The sequence below is a fragment of the Gallinula chloropus genome (assembly GCF_964237585.1).
Source record: "Gallinula chloropus genome assembly, chromosome: 24".
NCBI lineage: Eukaryota > Metazoa > Chordata > Aves > Gruiformes > Rallidae > Gallinula > Gallinula chloropus.
Window position 1 is genome coordinate 4,405,826 of NC_140109.1, and position 18,861 is coordinate 4,424,686.

General features: G+C 60.3%; 3 protein-coding genes across 3 annotated transcripts in view; all 3 read left to right on the top strand.

Moving 5' to 3' along the window:
* UBE4A (ubiquitination factor E4A) overlaps positions 1-9,997 on the top strand; it is a gene marked incomplete at its 5' end in the record, with an annotated part of 10,297 nt that extends 300 nt beyond the window's left edge. Inside the window, 18 exons of the mRNA XM_084274929.1 lie at positions 120-322; positions 498-610; positions 1,025-1,177; positions 1,290-1,449; positions 1,645-1,847; positions 1,990-2,181; positions 2,566-2,899; positions 3,048-3,174; positions 3,754-4,061; positions 5,147-5,279; positions 5,464-5,651; positions 5,997-6,097; positions 6,208-6,321; positions 6,643-6,817; positions 6,936-7,116; positions 7,454-7,601; positions 8,144-8,301; positions 9,490-9,997. Coding sequence (XP_084131055.1) covers positions 120-322; positions 498-610; positions 1,025-1,177; positions 1,290-1,449; positions 1,645-1,847; positions 1,990-2,181; positions 2,566-2,899; positions 3,048-3,174; positions 3,754-4,061; positions 5,147-5,279; positions 5,464-5,651; positions 5,997-6,097; positions 6,208-6,321; positions 6,643-6,817; positions 6,936-7,116; positions 7,454-7,601; positions 8,144-8,301; positions 9,490-9,628 — 3,130 coding nt within the window. The 3' untranslated portion in view covers positions 9,629-9,997. The remainder of the gene's footprint in view (positions 1-119; positions 323-497; positions 611-1,024; positions 1,178-1,289; positions 1,450-1,644; positions 1,848-1,989; positions 2,182-2,565; positions 2,900-3,047; positions 3,175-3,753; positions 4,062-5,146; positions 5,280-5,463; positions 5,652-5,996; positions 6,098-6,207; positions 6,322-6,642; positions 6,818-6,935; positions 7,117-7,453; positions 7,602-8,143; positions 8,302-9,489) is intronic.
* A 414-nt stretch (positions 9,998-10,411) lies between these two features.
* On the top strand, positions 10,412-11,958 carry ATP5MG (ATP synthase membrane subunit g). The gene is made up of 3 exons (XM_084275085.1): positions 10,412-10,510; positions 10,632-10,792; positions 11,781-11,958. Exons 1-3 carry the CDS (start codon positions 10,447-10,449, stop codon positions 11,877-11,879), a joined length of 324 nt encoding a protein of 107 aa, XP_084131211.1. The 5' UTR covers positions 10,412-10,446; the 3' UTR covers positions 11,880-11,958.
* A 2,684-nt stretch (positions 11,959-14,642) lies between these two features.
* The window catches only part of KMT2A (lysine methyltransferase 2A), a 43,108-nt gene continuing 38,889 nt past the window's right edge, over positions 14,643-18,861 (top strand). The window contains exon 1 of the mRNA XM_084274839.1: positions 14,643-15,005. Within this exon, the coding sequence (XP_084130965.1) occupies positions 14,658-15,005 (348 nt within the window). The 5' untranslated portion in view covers positions 14,643-14,657. The remainder of the gene's footprint in view (positions 15,006-18,861) is intronic.

An 18,861-nucleotide genomic window follows, 5' to 3' on the forward strand; every position in this document is an offset into this window, starting at 1 on the left:
CCTTCCCCCCCACTTCCCCTTCCTTCCCCTCCTCCTTCCTTTTTCCCTCCCCCCCACTTCCTTCTCTTTTCCTCCCCCCCTTCCTTCCCCTCCCTTTCCTTTCCCCCCCATCCCTCCAGGACCCTGAGGAGTTGTGTCTCCGCAGGCGATGAGACGTCGGTCAGCCAGGATGACTCGGACAACAGCGTCTCGGAGAGCCTGGACGACTGTGACTACTCGGTGGCCGAGATCAGCCGCTCCTTCCGCTCGCAGCGGGAGCTGTGCGAGCAGCTCAACATCAACCACATGATCCAGAGGATCTTCCTCATCACCCTGGACAACAGTGAGCCTGGAGGGATGGGGTGGGATGGGGTGGGGGAAGCTCCTTCGTGTGCTGGAGCCTCTGGAGCTGGGAGTGGTGGGGTTGGAGGGGTGGGAAGGGGGATTTTGGGAGTGGGGGTGGCACCATCTCTGCCAGGCTGGGTGAGGAGGGAACGCTCCAAGCTCCATGTTCTCAGGTGACCCCAGCATGAAGAGCGGCAACGGGATCCCGGCGCGCTGCGTCTACCTGGAGGAGATGGCTGCAGACCTGGATGAGCAGGACTGGCTGGACATGGACAACGTTGAGCAGGTCAGGCTGCCCCACCTCACACAACAGGCGTTCAGCTCGCTCTGGCCAGCGGGAACCGAGCTGACTCCCTCACCGAGCAGGTGGGGTGCAGTCTGTGTGCCTTGGGCTGGCGTGGAGGAAGCCCTGCTGGAAAGGGCCAGGGGGAGTTTTGGGGGGATGCAGAAGGTGGGGAGTTTGCTGCTTGGGGTCTCCCCTTCCTCCTCAAGGCAGCAGGAGTGGGGCTCTTGTTGCTCTGTGGCTGGGCTGGAGGTGGGGAGGGGAGCAAATTTGTCCCAGGTGGGGCAGAAGGGAAGGCTTGTGGGGGGCAAACACTGAGAGGGGGAGCCTGTGGCAACACAAGGTGCTGCTTCCAGAGGGGGATCAGCCTCCCTGATGGGTCTGTTCCACTTTCCATCTGTCTTTGCTGGTTCCCAGGCCCTGTTCACACGGCTGCTGCTGCAGGAGCCAGGAAACCACCTGATCTACATGACCTCCAGCACCACCCAGAACCTCTCTGCCGACCGGGACGCTGGGGAGAGGCAGATCCTGCGCTACCTCTACGCCTGTTCCCAGCGGGCCAGGGAAGAGGTGGGCAGGGGGACTTTGGGAGGAAGGTGGCAGCTCTGCCAACCCACTGGTTGGCTGAGGTTCTTCCCAGACACCAGGGCTCCAGCTCTGCCTCCTCCTCCTCCTCACACAGATAACCAAGGTCCCAGAGAACCTGCTGCCCTACGCCGTGCGCTGCCGGAACCTGACGGTGTCCAACACCCGCACGGTTCTCCTCACCCCAGAGATTTATGTCAACCAGAATGTCTACGAGCAGCTGGTGGACCTGATGCTGGAGGCACTGAGAGGGGCACGTAAGTCCCTGGGGCTGGTGCTGCCAGGCTGCCCTGGGAGCTGTTGGCTTATGGGAAGGGTGTCCTGGACCATGGGATGAAGCTTTGGCTCTGTCCCCCTTCCTCCATCCCCTCCCTGCTTCATTAAAGGTGGGTAGGGCCACGTTTTGGTCCTGCTCAGCCCATGGTGAGCAGCAGCTTTGCTTCCCCTGCCAGACTTTGAAGACATGACTGAGTTCCTGGAGGAGGTGATAGAAGCCTTAATGGTGGATGAGGAGGTGAGGACCTTTGGGGAGGTGATGGTGCCGGTGTTTGACATCCTCCTGGGTAGAATCAAGGACCTGGACCTCTGCCAGATCCTGCTCTACACGTACCTCGACGTGCTGCTCTACTTCACAAAGCAGAAGGATGTAGCAAAGGTGGGTGCCCCACAGCAGGACCTGCACTAGGGAGGGGGAGCCTTGTGCAGGCTCCTGCTCCTTTCTGATCGCCCAGCTGCGCCCCAGGAGTGTTTCCTGTCACCTCAAACAGTCATCTGCACATCCTGCTGTGTTCCTCCAGGTTTTAGCAGGCTACATCCAGCCCAAGGACCCCAGCAATGGCCAGATGTACCAGAAGACCTTGCTGGGCACCATTCTAAACACCTCCTGCTTGCTCAAGACCCCTGGTGTGGTGGAGAACCACGGCTATTTTCTGAACCCATCCCGGTCCAGCCCTCAAGAGATCAAAGTGCAGGAATCCAACATCCATCAGGTGGGCAGGAGTGTGATGGCACTGCTTCCCCCAGGTTGTGGGGGGCCTCTCTCTCTCTCAGTGAGGGTGTGATTTTGGGGCTTGAGTTCCACCTCTGGCATGGTTCATAGCTGTGGAAAACCGCTCAGGATTCTCCAGTGAACGGTGTCACCCGTTGCCTCCTGAGTTTTTGTGGCAAGCAGGTTGTGCTTTACCTGGGGTAGGGGTCTGAGCTATGGGAAGAGGGTAGGGGGTGACTTGTGGAACAGATCCCAGCACTGTGGGGAAACAGTGGGGCTGTACCCATCCTGCAGTCAAAAGGGTAATGGGCTCCTCCTGCTGAGGAAGCACCGGAGAGGCCAGAGGAGCCATCCCACCCCTTCCTCCTCTTCTTCCTCATGACAGTTTATGGCCCAGTTCCATGAGAAGATCTACCAGATGCTGAAGAACCTGCTGCAGCTGTCCCCAGAGACCAAGCACAGGATTCTCTCCTGGCTGGGAAACTGCCTCCACGCCAACGCAGGCCGCACCAAAATCTGGGCCAACCAGATGCCAGAGATCTTCTTCCAGATGTATGCCTCGGATGCCTTCTTCCTCAATCTGGGAGCTGCCCTCCTGAAGCTGTGCCAGCCCTTCTGCAAACCAAAATCCCCCCGCCTGCTGACCTTCAACCCTACGTACTGTGCCCTGAAGGAGCTGAACGAGGAGGAGCGGAGGAGTAAGAACGTCCACATGAAAGGTACACCCAAAACCTCAGCACAGTGACACAGGGAGGAGAACATGGGTCTCCTTAGGGAGTGCCCTCTCCATGGGGGACAGTGAAAGGAGCAGGCTGCTGGGGTTAGGATTCCCAAAAGAGACAGGAGAGAGATGTTTTGTCCTCCCAGGTTTGGAAAAGGAAACCTGCTTGATACCCGCGCTGAGCGAGCAAGAGCCGGAGTTCGCCAACAGCTACAATCTGGTGACAGAAAACCTGGTGCTCACACAGTACACCCTGCACTTGGGGTTCCACAGGTAATGGCTCTCTTGCTGAGCTGCAAAAAAACCCCATTACTCAAGTAGCTTGGGCACTCTGTGCTCAATGCATCTCACCTCATCTCCTCTCCTCTCCCCCACCTCACTTACAACTTCCCTTCCCCTTGTAGAGAGCAGTTAGGTCTCCCCTCAACCTCCTTGTCTCCAGGCTAAACAGACCCAGTTCCCTCTGATGCTCCTCATGACATTTGTCTTCCAGTCCCCTCCATATCCTCCTTGTAGATAAAAGCTAGTATGGCCAGTTCAGGGTGACACCAGAAGTGAAAGCTGAAGGGCTACTCCCAGGATGAGAGGATAAAAGTGCTACTACCAGTTTTAGGAGGCTCAGCTCATTCTAGCAAGAGGGGCCACGTAGGTAATTCTGGGTTCCACCTGAGCTCTGCTTTCTTTCCCATGATGGCATCTAGAACCTGCTTTGATAATGCAAATTAAATACAATTATTAGAGACTCATTAAAGCCAGATAATTATTGCTGCTATTGTTAAAATTTCATTTCACTGCAGCGTGGCTGGAGAACCAAAGACTGAGACCCATCCCTGCCTTTTATTTCCTGGGCAGGTTGCACGACCAGATGGTCAAGATAAACCAAAGCCTCCACCGCCTGCAAGTAGCGTGGCGAGAAGCCCAGCAGAGCTCCAGCCCTGCTGCTGACAGCCTCAGGGAGCAGTTTGAGCGCCTCATGACCATCTATCTCTCCACCAAGACGGCGATGACGGAGCCGCAGATGCTGCAGAACTGCCTGAACCTGCAGGTGTCCATGGCGGTGCTGCTGGTGCAGCTGGCCGTGGGCAACCGGGGGACGGAGCCGCTGGAGCTGAGCTTCCCCCTGCCCCAGGTGGAGAACAGCGCGCTGGCCTACGTGCCAGGTGAAGCTCCTCGCCCTGTTGCTGTGCTGAGGTTGATGGTGGCGTTGCGGGGTAGTCAGGCGGACGCGGGTGTAGGGGCTGCGTGGTACCACCCCGCTGAGCGCGGTCTGAGGAAGCGCTTTCCTCTCCTGGGCAGGACGTGGTGCTGCCACCCAGTGTGTGTGTCTCTGTGTACAATTTCCACCCTGGAGAGGGTCCCTTGACAGCCTGGGGCTCCCCAAGGCGGCAGTGTTGAGGGTGTTGGTGCTGCCAACCCTGTGAAGATCCCTCAGCCAGCTTGTGAGGCTGATGGTTTGATTTACTCCCCTCCCTGCGCTGCACAGAACCCTCACTGCCCAGAGCTGCTCTGCCCTGGCCCCACCTGGAGTGTTGTGTCCAGTTCTGGGCTCCCTGGGATAAAACAGTCAGGGATCTCCTGGAGAGAGTCCAGAGGAGGCTACAAAGGGGATGAAGGGCCTGGAGCATCTCCCCTGTGAGGAAAGGCTGAGGGAGCTGGGGCTGTTCAGCCTGGAGAAAAGAAGACTATGGGGGGATCTTATTAGTGTTTATAAATATCTACAGTATGGGATGCAGGGGGAAATGGGCAGCCCCTTTTCAGTGTCTGTGGGGACAGGACAAGGGGCAATGGCTGCAAGTTGGACCATAGGAAGTTCCTCACCAACATGTGGAAGAACTTTTCCCCAGTGAGGGTGAGGGAGCCCTGGGACAGGCTGCCCAGGGGGTGTGGAGTCTCCATCTCTGGAGAGATTCCAGCCCCATCTGGACCTGTGAGACCTGTTCTAGGGACCCTGCTTTGGCAGGGGCTTGCACTTGATCTCTGGAGGTCCCTTCCAACCCCAGTGATTCTATGATTCCCTGAAGTTTATTTACTGTGACCCCACATTAAACTGCTGCTGGGTTTCACCCTGTCAGAGACCTGGCTTGAGAGAGCAGAGAAGTGATTCCTGCCTAATGCAAACCTCGCTGCCCCTGCAGCATTGCAGTACAGCTGGTTCCCTCCAGCCAGGCATCGGGGCTGAGCACAGGGTGGGGGGGATAGAGCAGGGTGGGGAGGAGGAGCCCACACGTGCTCTCTCTCTTGGCAGAATTCTTTGCTGATAACCTGGGCGACTTCTTCATTTTCCTGCGGCGCTTCGCTGACGACATCTTGGAGACTTCTGCTGACTCTCTGGAGCACGTCCTTCACTTCATCACTGTCTTCATGGGCGATGTGGAGAGGTACTTACAGCCCCATGGTGGGGGTTGGGGGGGGGGTGAGCCCTGTGTTCCTACCTGTGGAACACCCAGAGGGGACTAAAATTCTGCCCGCGGGAGGCACGGCGGGCGCAGCCCCTGCTTCCCACTTGGGGACTAAACACTCCCTCACCTTACAAGGATTTGCTTTGTCCTTTATTTCTGGCAGGATGAAAAACCCTCACCTGCGAGCCAAGCTGGCAGAGGTGTTGGAAGCTGTGATGCCCCACTTAGACCAGCCCCAGAGCCCACTGGTCTCCAGCGTGTTCCATCGCAAGCGAGTCTTCTGCTCTTACCAGCACGCTGCCCACCTTGCCGAGGCCCTTATCAAAGTCTTTGTGGATATAGAGTTCACTGGTAAGGATAGGAGGGGGAGGATGATCTTGGCTTCAGGGTTTGAAGTGGTGGAAGCACAGTGAACCCATTTGTGCTCCGTTAAGCCGCAGGGCTGCATCAGGCAGGTGCTGTTTGGGCAGAGCAGTGGTCTTTCCCTGCCCTCCAGCTGTGTATCTAGAAAGGAATGAGCTCCAGAGCTCTGTTCAGCTTCTTACAGGTCCTCACTGTCTTCTTCCACCACTTTGAAATCAGTGCCTGTGCAGGAGCAGGGTGGGGGGTTTTTTTTTTGGGGGGTGGGTGGAAAGGAATTGCCAAGCCCCTTCCTGCACCTGCTGCTGCTTGGAGATGCTTTTTGCTCACACCCAGGTGACCCACACCAGTTTGAACAGAAGTTTAACTACCGCCGCCCCATGTATCCCATCCTGAGGTACATGTGGGGCACCGACTCCTACCGGCAGAGCGTGAAGGTGAGGTCAGAGGGGGCTGCGCGCGGGCGGCTCTGCGCCGATCCCCGTCCTGCCCTGGGGACCAGGCCACAGCCATCACCCCCTCCCACCCCCTCACTCCTTCCTCACAGGCTCTGGCTGATTATGCCTCAGAGAACCTGGAGGCCATGAACCCCCCTCTCTTCCTGCGCTTCCTCAATTTGCTCATGAACGATGCCATCTTCCTCTTGGATGAAGCCATACAGGTAAGGATGAGTCTCGTCTCCCCTGAAGGCAGCCTGCCAGCCCTCCAACTGTATCTCAGTGTGGGCAGCACCCTGGGGGAGCTATGAGGAAGTCTGCCCATCACTAGTCTGGACACAGCCAGACTTTGACTGGCCTCTGTGGGTTCTGATCGTTGCTGCTGCCTGTTGCTGTTAGAAGGGGGTATTTTTGGGGCAGCGATGGGGTCAACGCCCCGGGCTGGTCACCAGTCTGGCTTTGAGGATGTAGCACAGAGCAGCCAGTCATCACTGCAGGCTTGCCTTGCCTGTTCTCACAGATGTTTCCCCACTGTCTCTCTGCAGTACCTCAGCAAGATTAAAGTTCAGCAGATCGAGAAGGACCGTGGGGAGTGGGACAGCCTGTCCCAGGAAGCTCGCCGCGAGAAGGAGTCGAGCCTGCAGATGTTTGGCCAGCTGGCACGCTTCCACAACATCATGTCCAACGAAACCATCGGCACGCTGGCCTTCCTCACCTCAGGTAGGGAGAGCAAAACCCCTTGGGGGAGAGCTGGAGAAAGGCCCTGCCTGGTTTCCAGGCGGTGGGAACAGGATGGGATTGTCGTTGGAGCTGAGGGAGCTGTCGGTTTCTGTTCCAGAAATCAAGTCCCTGTTTGTGCATCCGTTCCTTGCCGAGCGCATCATCTCCATGCTCAACTACTTCCTGCAGCACCTGGTCGGGCCCAAAATGGGAGCTTTGAAAGTCAAGGACTTCAGCGAGTTTGATTTCAAGCCGCAGCAGCTCGTGTCTGACATCTGTACCATCTACCTGAACCTTGGGTAGGCGACAAGGGGAGAGGCCAGCACGTGGGGCGGTGGGAAGGAGCCTTCCTGGCTAGCAGAGCCTCCCCCTCTGGGAACAGCAGGAACAGAATTGCTCCCTGTGCTTTGGGAAGCGTGCAGCACCCACCTTTCCACAGTGGTCTTGATTTCCATGACTGGGGAAGGCAAGTTGCAATCCAGGCAGGGTCGTGGTTCCTCCCGTTTCCACAGCTCCAGGGGTGGACACTTTTTCTCTAGCTCTGAGTTCTTGGCTGTGGTAATGCAGACATTGTGTTTCACAGCCTGCCAAACGTGGATCCTTAAAACCTTCTCTCTCTTGTAACTTGTGGCCCAGGGATGAAGAAAACTTCTGTGCCACGGTGCCCAAGGACGGCCGCTCCTACTCCCCCACGCTCTTTGCCCAGACTGTTCGGGTCCTGAAGAAGATCAACAAGCCTGGCAACATGATTGTGTCTTTCAGTAACCTGGCTGAGAGGATCAAGGTGAGAACCAGGGGGGGATTTAGGCTCCCCTGGCTGAGAGGATCAAGGTGAGAACCAGGGGGGGGATTTAGGCTCCCAGACACACACAAAAATAAAGGGTGGAACCTGTTCCCCACAGCTTTTCCCACCTGTGGATTGCTGGGTCTTTACTGTGGAGCTGGCTTGCTGGGAGTGGGGCTTACTCTGAGGCACGGGTGGGATGGGGGGGGCTTCAGAAGGGTGAACATTTGAGCTGCAGGTTAGGAGTGAACCCTGTTTTGAAGAAGTCCCGGGGTGCCCCCAATCTCTCCCAAGCCCCTGGGGTGCCCCCAGTCTCTCCCAAGCCCCTGGGGTGCCCCCAGTCTCTCCAAGCCCCGGGTGCCCCCAATCTCTCCCAAGCCCCCGGGGTGCCCCCAGTCTCTCCCAAGCCCCCCGGGGTGCCCCCAGTCTCTCCCAAGCCCCCCAGGATGCCCCCAGTCTCTCCCAAGCCCCCTGGGGTGCCCCCAGTCTCTCCCAAGCCCGCCGGGGTGTCCCCAGTCTCTCCAAGCCCCGGGTGCCCCCAGTCTCTTGCAGACCGCCAGCAGCAGGAGGAGGAAACGTACGCAGATGCCTGTGACGAGTTCCTGGATCCCATCATGAGCACTCTGATGTCAGACCCCGTGATCCTGCCGTCCTCCCGCGTCACCGTGGACCGCTCGACCATAGCCCGGCACCTCCTCAGGTGGGTACACAGCACGGCCCTCACACCCCAATGCTTTTTGGGGATCTGTTCCCCTTACCCAGCGCTGCCCGTGCTTGGCATCTCCACTTTGCTTAGCAGCAGGAAGATTGTGCCCCTCTTCCTGGTCTGTCTCTTTTCCCCCCCTGGTTTCCCCCCCCCTTGGTTTCCCCCCCCCTTGGTTTCCCCCCCCCTTGGTTTCCCCCCCCCTTGGTTTCCCCCCCCCTTGGTTTTCCCCCCCCCCCGGTTTCCCCCGCCTTGGTTTCCCCCCCCCTTGGTTTCCCCCCCCTTGGTTTTTCCCCCCCCCGTTTTCCCCCCCCACCCCGGTTTCCCCCCCCTTGGTTTCCCCCCCCCTTGGTTTCCCCCCCCTTGGTTTCCCCCCCCTTGGTTTCCCCCCCCTTGGTTTCCCCCCCCCTTGGTTTCCCCCCCCCTTGGTTTCCCCCCCCCTTGGTTTCCCCCCCCCTTGGTTTCCCCCCCCCTTGGTTTCCCCCCCCCTTGGTTTCCCCCCCCCTTGGTTTCCCCCCCCCTTGGTTTCCCCCCCCCTTGGTTTCCCCCCCCCTTGTTTCCCCCCCCCTTGGTTTCCCCCCCCCTTGGTTTCCCCCCCCCTTGGTTTCCCCCCCCCTTGGTTTCCCCCCCCCTTGGTTTCCCCCCCCCTTGGTTTCCCCCCCCCTTGGTTTCCCCCCCCCTTGGTTTCCCCCCCCTTGGTTTCCCCCCCCCTTGGTTTCCCCCCCCCTTGGTTTCCCCCCCCCTTGGTTTCCCCCCCCTTGGTTTCCCCCCCCTTGGTTTCCCCCCCCTTGGTTTCCCCCCCCTTGGTTTCCCCCCCCTTGGTTTCCCCCCCCTTGGTTTCCCCCCCCTTGGTTTCCCCCCCCTTGGTTTCCCCCCCCTTGGTTTCCCCCCCCTTGGTTTCCCCCACCTTGGTTTCCCCCCCCTTGGTTTCCCCCCCCTTGGTTTCCCCCCCCTTGGTTTCCCCCCCCTTGGTTTCCCCCCCCTTGGTTTCCCCCCCCTTGGTTTCCCCCCCCTTGGTTTCCCCCCCCTTGGTTTCCCCCCCCTTGGTTTCCCCCCCCTTGGTTTCCCCCCCCTTGGTTTCCCCCCCCTTGGTTTCCCCCCCCTTGGTTTCCCCCCCCTTGGTTTCCCCCCCTTTTTCCAGTGCTGGCCCCATCCAGCTCCTCTCCTCCACGCTTTCTCTTGCAGCGACCAGACGGATCCTTTCAACCGGAGCCCCCTCACGATGGACCAGATCAGACCCAACACAGAGCTGAAAGAGAAGATCCAGCGGTGGCTGGCGGAGAGGAAGAAGCAGAAGGAAGAGCTGGAGGACACACTGAACTGACAACCCAGGATCTCAGTCACGGGTGTGACAAACCCCCTCATCCTCACCGGGCGTAGCGGCTGTAGCTCCAGCGCGGCTGTAGCTCCGGAGGAGACCGCATCTAGTGCAGTGCCAGCGCCTCAAGAGTCTCTCCTAGGACCTTCCCTCCCCTCCCTTGTTCTGCCTTTTCCTTTCCAGACTTGTTCTTTGATACCAAGACTTTCAGCCACCGCTTTGAGCCTCTGCCTGGGGTGGTGGTGGTGGGAGGGGGGGTTAAGACCACCACCCCTTCTGCGCTACCGGGCCCTCCCTGGGGCCTGCTGTTACTTGTTCCTCTTTGTGTTGGGCCATGTTCTCTGCCAGCGACACCAAAAATCTCCTCTCCCGCTGTGCTGTGCCTGTGTTGAACCTCTGTACCTGCTACCGGGATGGGGAGGGGGGGGGTGGTGCTGCCACAGCCGGGGCTGGAGGCGGGATGCAGGGGCGGGGGGGGGGGATGGCCATGCTCCTCCTCCGTTGTGTAGCACCTTTCCCTTCCTGAGGGCGCGGTGGAAATTCAAGGTGCGGAGGGACTGGCTGCATTTACCCCGCGGCGGCGCCGGGGGTGGGGCTCGAACCCGCGGCCCCGGGGGGGGGATTCGAACCCGCAGCCCCAGGGGGGACTCGAACCCGCGGCCCCAAGGCTGGAGGCGGGGCAGGGGTGTGAGGAGCGAGGTCCCCTCTTCGGGCTGCCCTCGGCAGGCGCCTGCGGAGCGCAAGCAGGCGCGAGCGCAGGCGCGGCGGGGCGGGGTCCTTGAAGCGGCGGCGGCGGGGTGACATTCAGCCCCCGGAGCCGCAACATGGCGCAGGCGGCGCAGAGGCTGGCGCAGCGCCTGGCCACCCGCGGCCCGCAGCTGCTCAGCGGTGAGCCGGGCGGGGAAGGGGAAGGGGGAGCCGGGGAGGGGAGGGGAGAGGAGAAGAAGGGTCGGGAAGGGAAGCGGGCCGGGCCGTTGGGAAAACGCCTCTGCCTTGCCCTTGCCGGTAGCCGCCGTGGCCTACTCCAAGCCCCGCCTGGCCACGTTCTGGTACTACGCCAAGGTGGAGCTGGCCCCGCCGACCCCCGCTGAGATCCCCCGGGCTATCGATAGCATGAAAGCCATGGTCAGGAGCTTCCAGACCGGCCGCCTGGCGCAGCTCACCGTTAAGGTAAGGGCGGGAGAGGCGGGGCAGGGCCCGGGAGGGATGCGCGGGCCTAGCCCCCCGCCCCCCCCCCGGGCCGGCTGGCAGCCGCTTCGTCTCTGCTGTGAGGCGTTTCCTTCCGTTCCCCGCGGAGAACCGGGGATCAGGCAGGCAGCCTTCCTCTCCCTTCTCTTCCCCCTCCTCCCCCTCCTTTTCCCCCTCCTCCTGGGCTGCTGGGATGGACACACATCACCCCAAAGAGGCGGTTGCTTTGGTTCCCCAGCCTTCCAAAATCAACACTTCCCTGCTTTTATTCCCCCTCCCTGGATAAACAGAGGGATGAGGGAGCTGGGTGGCCTTTTTCAGGTCCTGCTGCTTGTATTCCACGAGCTGATACTCCCCAAATCCTGACCTAACCCTCGGCACATGAGGTGGAAACTCCGGGTGAGGGCAGAGCTGCTGCTGCTGAGACCCAGAGCTGGAGGAATTTTAAGGGCTGAGAGTCCAATGAGCACTTTTATTGTATCTGCTCTGCCTTAACTCCTCCCCACCTGGGCCAGGATGTGCTTGTGCTCCTGGGGTTCCCACCCTTATCTGCCTGATAACAGCCCGATATCCCGGCACGAGAGCGGGGCCGGACTCACCCGACCGCCCGGCACGCAGCGTCACTGCTCAGCCTTGACATGAAAGCGTTTCCCACACACACACTTTAATAAAAACAGCTTTTGAAAGGGCTGGGGGAGGGAGAAACACAAACCCCCAAACCGTGGGAAGGTCAATTGAGGCCGCCACCAAGTGCTTTAGAACCATCTCAACGCCGCGCTCAGCTGGGGGGGCGGCCGAACACGCGCAACGGGCTCCGTTGTGCTTCATTTTAACTGTCCCCTTGTGAACCAGCCACGTGCTTTTGCTGGCCAGACATGGAGCTGGGTTGCAGCAGCCCCCCCCCCAGAGGTCTCACCCCCCTGGCTTTTCTTTTTTTTTTTCTTCTCTCTTTTCTTTTCATTCCTTTCAGGAAGCCCTGAGGAACGGTTTGGTGGCCACGGAGGTGCTGATGTGGTTTTACATCGGGGAGATCATAGGCAAAGGCGGCATCATCGGGTACAACGTCTGACAGCTCGCCCCCCAGTAACGCTGTGGCTCCCCTGCCTGCACTGGGGGTCTGTGACAATAAAGCCAGGAACTGATGGCGAGCTGTTGTGGTCTTTTTTGGGGGCAGTTTGGGGCAGGAGCCTGGTTCCCCAGCCCGCTCACGCTGCCACAGATCCGCTGCCCAGAGGTCGGTCCCCTCACATCCCTTGGGTTGGTGTTGCTGTCGTGCTTGGGATGGAAGTTGTGGCCAGGCTGTGACAGTCCCAGTTGTCACCCCCCCAAGCCTGCAAGCACTTTTGTTTCTGAATGTATTTCACATGGTTGAAGGGGAGCTGGAAAGAACCACCTGTGTGTGCTCCCAAAGGCTCTGTGCCTGCCATGGCTCCTATCACAGGGGCTGTAGAGCTTCTCCAGGCTTGGGACACAAAAGGGGGGCAGTGGAAACCTATGAAGGTAAGCAGAGCATCGCTGTGTGTGGCACCTTAAGCTTGCTGCTGGCTGGAGCTAGGTGCAAGCTGCCCAGAAATCACCAAGCTTGCTCTTCTTCTCTTTACCTCCAGCTTTCAGAGAGGTGTGTACAAAAGGCTGGCGAGATGACCCGCCCTCGGCTGTGTTTCCAGAGAGGAGTTTGTAGGAGGAGGTCTCTGCAGGCAGCAGGCCTGCTGGGGGTAGGACTTCACTCTTTTTATCACCTTGGAAGACAGTTACCAGTCACCATCACTTCTGGTTGATACTGGTGCTGTGGCTGTTCAACACCCTGCTGAGCCCGCAGGCCCCCCTCAGCTTGGCTGCTCCTCAGGGCTGGTTGTGGCAGTGGCACAGCCACTGCTCCTCTCCCTGCAGCAGAGCCACCCTCCTCGCTTCTTCATCCCAGCCAGAAGCCCCTGAAAGGTAGCACAGGTGAGCTCAGATGCTTCCTGTTTGGTGAGCAGAAGGGCAGCAGGAACAGGAGTGATCCTGGAGAAGCTCTCTTGTACCTGGGGCTTGCTGGCTGCTCCTGTTTGCTTCCTCTACTTTGCCGTTTCTCACTCCCCTCCTTGGAGGAGGTGATGCCTTTTCCCTGAAGGGGAAGCAAATCCAGCCAGGGCTGCTGCAGTGGGCACAGGTGCTGGCAAGGGTGAATGGCAGCCCCCCCAAAACACCTCTCCCTGAGGGCCCTCAGCCAACCCATCACCTGGCAGATAGATACCCATGAGGGGAACCCGTCTGGACCCGCACTGGGGGTCTGCAGCCCACATTCCTCAACAGGACAGAGCTCACACACTGGACTGAAAGCACAACCTTGACTCTTAGAAGGCTTCTGGATCCTAGAGAACCTCCCAGAGAGACCAAGTCTGCCTGATCTCTCTCAAAGGCTTGCCTGCCCCCTGTGACTTGCTCCTAACCTGCACACAGGCTCTGTCAGGGGGTGGGCAGTGGGTAGCAGCCCCCATGCTGCAGCTCTCACACTGGTGCTGGGTTGTGGTTGCTGTCAGAACTCTGCCTTGGGATGATGGTGTTGAACTCCACTAGCAAAGCAGGGGGGAGACTGGAAACGCTCTCCTCCTCCTCACACTCCCTAGGAAAGACAGAAACCACCTTGTTTTAGTTGTCCTCCCTGGAGACCCTCCTGAGAAGCCCCCCTTGCCCTACTCCCACAGCAAAACACACACATACACACCCCCACACACACCCCCTATGCCCTTTCTCAGCAGCCTGTCCAGTCACCAGCCTCCAGCAGCTCTTCTGGCCTCTTCAGCCCCCCAGCCAGAGTGCTGGGAGGGGGACAACAGCTTTTCCTCCCTCCCCAGCCCCCTTCTCTCCCCACCCTCCCCTGTAGCTGCGCCCCAAGGGCGTCAGGTATTCACACCCCCCCCTCCCCATCAAGCCGGGTTCGGAGCCCGGTGCTTTGGGCGGTGTTTTCCCCAGGGAAAGCGGCGGATTTTAACCCCGTGGGTGCCGTGCCGGAGGGGAGGTGACCCTGGGGACCGGAGGGAGCCACCGGGCCTGGCGCCATCGCCGTTACCTTCTCCTGGACACGGCAACTGGTGAAGCGCCAACCCGGCCCACCGGGGCGAGGGGCAGCAGGTAGGAGGCGGGAGGGGCCGGGCCCTGGGCCCTGAGCCCCGCACCGGCCCTGCCCGGGGGAAAGGCGGGTGCGGCCCGCGGGAGCCTGAGGCGGGGGGGGGGGCGGGGTCCCCTGAGGGGACAGCGGCTGGGCTGAGGGGGCCGCCTCAGCAGGGCCCGCAGGCCCGGACCGCCGTGCCCCGGCCTCGCCTCGCCGCTGGGGGCTGTGAGGGGAGCCCGGCCGCCCTTCTCGCCCCGCAGGACCGGGCCCCGGGGCAGCGCCGAGCGGGACGCTCCCGCGTACGGCCCGGAGCGGTGGGGCGGGCTGTGGTATGTTCTATGCGCGATCCCGGGCGGCGGCAGCTCGCTCCGGCGCTCTGTATGGCTGGCGCGGTTATGCGGGAAGCCGGCGGGTCTGTTATGCGTCAGGCAGGTTCCGGGGCCCGCTCGTGAGGCGCCCTGCGCCTGCATAGCTCTCCGAGTTATCCCGGGCCGTGGCGGCGGAAGGCTGCGCTATCCAGGGTGGCGGGCAGCCATCTGCTTGCGGCCCGGGGCCCTGTATATCGCCCAACGTTATGCCGGGCTGGCACTGCTCGCGCATGGTTTACTCAGACGCCGGGGCGGCGGGATGGCGGGGCCCCGCAACCTGCATAAGGCCCGCCGTTATGCAGGACCTCAGCGAGCCCGCGAAGCTTTATCCAGGGCGCGGGGCGCAGCCCGGCCCCGCTCTCTGGCTCGTCGCCTCACAGTAAAGATGGCGCACAGCGGTCGGTGGCGCTTCCCTGCCCGGCCCGGCAGCGGCGGCTGGGGCCGCCGGGGGCTGGGGGGGTCCCGGCTGCGGGTCCCGGCCGTGCGGAGCCTGCGAGCCGCAGAGCCGGCGGCAGCGCCGGCGGCGGCGGGCGAGGGAGAGCGCGGCGGCCCGTGCTCCGGCGGGGCGGCGGGAAGCGGGGGAGGCGGGGCAGCGCCGGGCTCCGGCGGCTCCGGGGGCCCCGCGGCCGGGGTGGGACCCGGCTTCGACGCGGCGCTTCAGGTCTCCGCCGCCATCGGCATCAACCTGCGGCGGTTCCGGGCGGCCTGCGGCGCCGAAGCGGGCAGCGGAGAGGTGAGGAGGGGCGGCGGGGCGCGGAGGGGGGGGGGCGGGGGGGCGGGGGGTGGGGAGGAGGAGGTTGGGGGGGGTAGGGGAGGGGGGGGGGGGGGGGACGGCGGCGGCGGCGGGGAGGGAGGGAAGGAGGGAGGGAGGGGAGGGCGCGGCGTGGCCCGCGGGTCCCGGCCCGCAGCATCCCCGCTCCGCCCCGGCGGGCGGCACACCCCCCTGCCCGCACACCCCCCCCCCCCCTACCCGCGCCGCCCGGACACACCTACCGCGCCCGCGGGGCCCGCGCCGCCGCCGCTCCCCGCACAAAGGGCGCGCCCCGCCGCCTGCCCGCGGGGAGGGGAGCGGGGAAGCGGGGGGTGGGTGGCGGGGAGGGGGGGGTGCGGGGGGCGGTTCGCGGCGGGGAGCCCGGCGGGTGGGTGCCGGCCGTCCCCCGCCTCCGCGCCGTCCCTCCCCGCGCACGCGACTTGCCGTCGGTGTGTCCTCCCCGCCGCCTCCATTATCCTCCTCCCGCCGCTCCCGCGCCCTCCGCGGGGGTGACGAGCCCGGTCCCCGCCGCCGGGAGGTAGGATGGGGCCGGGGGAAAGCAGCGGGGGGGCGGGTTGGCGGCGGCGGCTTCTCTTCCCTCCCTTTCCCTCCATCTCCTCCCGCGGCGCGGGGCCGGGCTCGCGTTTCTCCCCGTTGCGGAGGATGCTCTGCGGGGGTAACGCACCCTTCCTTCTCCCTCTCTCTCTCCGGGAGAAGGGGGCTCGGGGAGGAAGGGGGAGCCGGGCGGTCGGCCCCTCCTGCGCGCCCCGCCGTGGGTGCCGCGCACCGGCCCTCCTCCTCCTCCTCCTCCTCCTCCTCCTCCCCCCCCCTTCGCCGCCCTGGATGCTCAGCCAGACCCCGGGGCAGCGGGCCCCGGTGCGAGCGCAATTCCCTGGCACCCGCGGCGCTGTCTTTTTTTATTATTACTATTTCTTTCCCCTTTTTTAATTTTTTTCCCCCCGTTGCTGTTCTTCCTGCTCCTTTTTTTTTTTTTTTAATTTTTTTTTTTTCCCTGAAAGCAGCCAGAGCAAGAGTCTGACAACAACCCACCTATTGACAGAACAGGGAAGACATGATGGGGGTGTGTTACTTACTACAAGCTGCAGCCTTTCTTTCCCCTGATTCTTGGTTTGCATCACTTGTTAGCTGCATCCTTGCACCGGCAAGAAAACTCCCCGGGTCCTTTGTAGGAGAAACACTTAGGGTTTTTGTGGAATGCTGGTTCCATCTCTCCTTTTACAGGCAGATTGTCAGCTGTGGAGTGGGTGAGCGTATCTTTGTCTATGTTTTGCCCCTTTAAAGAGTGGTTGCTTTGCCCTTCCATCATCACCAGTGCTATCAGTTTGTTAGAACATAGAGAAAATAGAGTTTCCCTGTGTCTATCCAGCTTGGGTGTCGGTGTTTGCTGCTGCATGCCATGAAGTGGAGCTAGTCACTTGTGCCTGAGCTAGAGCAATTCCTGGACTGTGGAGTTCCAGCTCCCACAGGCTGCAGTGCAGGGGGGAAAGGGGGGTCATGTTTGCATGCACAGAGCTGAGCACCGGAGCTCTTTTAGCCTCACCGCTACCAGCAGCCTGGGTTTTAACTCTTGACTGTATGCCCAGCATCCCTTTTATCCAACACTGGTGCCTCAAAGGCTGTGGTTTGGGATACTTGTAGGGCTTTTTTCTGTTTGTAATAAGCCATGTCCAGTGGAATTTACCGGATCTACTTGAAAGTAGTTAATCTCTCACTAGCGCGAGCTCGGTGGCAGAAATGACTGAAGTCTGGCTAACCAACCTGACCACAGAGTTAACATCTCGGGAGTTTTTTATGTGGGGGGGGGGAGGCAAGTTGCTTTGTTTCTTTTTTTTTTTCCTGAGATAATGCTGGGTTTTCTTTTTACCCCAGTCCTCTTCAAGTACGTTTTCACACCTCAAAAAAAAAAAAGCTCTAAAGCATCTTTGAAAGATCCTGGTGAGTTTGGCTCTTGGGGTGCCTTTGCTTTCAGGTGGAATGGCTTGAATGTGTTCTTGTTGCTAGTGGGTGATGAAGGTAGCATCTCTTGGGTCTTAGGAATTCTGCTTCTCGTGTCACTTTTCCATCTGGCTGCTTAGAAACTCCTGCCTTGTAGCGTTGTGTGCAGTGGAAAGCAATGACAACAGCTCTCTGTGGCCTGGTGCCTCTGTAGGTTGAGACTCACCTGTCCTGTGAAGGGGTTGACCCAGGGTGCTGTTCCTTGCTTGGAATTCACCTGCACTCCCAGGCATGCTCAGTGAGCAGACACCATTCAGTACCAAGATTCAGTTGCCTCACTGAGGTGGTTTCTTTCCTTTGGGGATGCTCAGGGAGGGGAGAGTTTTTGAGTTGAAGGACCTAGTTCTCCTGACCCTGGTGACTTGCTCTGCATGCGGGAAGATCGCGCCGGCACTGCTGCTCACCAGAAGCTGTGGGACAAGCTCCAGTTCTCTGGGAGTGGGAGACAGAAAGAGTCCAGGAAGCCAGAGCGCTGGTGCCACACCAGCTGTGCTTCCTTTAGAGGAGAGGGCTGCTCTGTGTTGGTGTTGAAACAGCGATCCTGATGCCCTTGTGGTATCCCTGCTGTGGGTAGAGATGCTTTTCTCTAGAAGGGGGCTTCCAGAAGACCCCTGCTTACTAGGGTCCACCGTGTCCTCTGAGTTGCTGCTTGGTACCAGCGCCAGGTCGCGCGTCTTCCCTGAACCAAGCCAGTTGCGATCTTCAGCTGGGTTGTCATTCTGCATCAGGAGGAAACTTGACTTGTCGCTTTGAGTTCAGGAGCCCAGGGCAACGGGGCAAAGAAGCTGTGTTATTGTTTTGTGTGTGACTTCTGCTCTGTGTGCTTATTTCTTTGACCTCTTGGTGTCATGCTGCGTTCCCGTGCCCGCTGGTCCAGGCACCTGTTGAATTGATGCGCTGCCCACAAAATTTGATGTAACAAAGTCCAGAGAGCAGGCGTTGTGCTCGGTCTCCCCCTTGCCTCCTGGGTTGTTTTGGGGCACGTGGCAGATGTTATTTCTCATCTAAAAGGTCCCTGAATTCTGGGGAGCGTTTCTGGTGCCCTGATGCGAATCCTTGACTAGCTGCGGTTCTCGGTTTCACTGAGTTATCTTGAAACCAGCTCGCTTTAAGGCAGCAGCGTTACCATGCCTGATTTTGGCACTGCAGGAGGTGGGGGCAGGGGGGAGGGACACGCACAGGGACGGGGACTTTTTGCACAGCAACGCTCCAGCAGGTTGAAAACGGCGGCATTTTTACCATGTGTTACCCTTTTCCGCTCGATGTGAGCGACGCTTCGGTACTAAGGGAAGTCCGGTCGCGTTTCCTTGACTCGTTAACATTGATACTTGGTATAAAAGAAGCTCATGCACGTAGTTGTTAAATATCTGCTCTGCCTGTCAGTTCAGAACTCCCTCCCCATCCCCAAAGCTTAATTGAAGCTTTGGAACGTAGAAGCTGGGAGCGCGGTGACAGTTTACGCCATAAATCTGCGCCAGCCTGAAAGTCGCGGAAGCTTTGAGGTCCGAAGGGGAACGTGGTGGTGGTGATGGTGATGGTGTCTCCGGTAGCGCCGCTGCCATTATCCACGGGTCATCATTTTTTAGGAGGTAGATGTTACAGTCGGAGCCGTTCACCGGTGGGGGCTGGCTTGTTTTGAAACGGGGCTGCATCCATGTGCTGGGAGGGAGGGAGGGAGGAGTGGCTTCCCTGCTGCCACCGCAGTTGTGCCGGCACTAGAAGTACGGATGGTTTCTTTTCCTCTGCGGGCATTAAAATCCTGTCTGCCTCAAAGTTTGCTCTCCTAGTGTGTCGAGTGGCTGCTGTGTAACTGCTTGGGTGC

Coding starts and splice junctions, on each gene's coding strand:
- ATP5MG (XM_084275085.1), top strand. CDS start 10,447: ATGGCGCAGGCGGCGCAGAGGCTGGCGCAGCGCCTGGCCACCCGCGGC. Junction 10,511..10,631: donor CGGCCCGCAGCTGCTCAGCG/GTGAGCCGGGCG, acceptor CCTTGCCGGTAG/CCGCCGTGGCCTACTCCAAG. Junction 10,793..11,780: donor TGGCGCAGCTCACCGTTAAG/GTAAGGGCGGGA, acceptor CATTCCTTTCAG/GAAGCCCTGAGGAACGGTTT.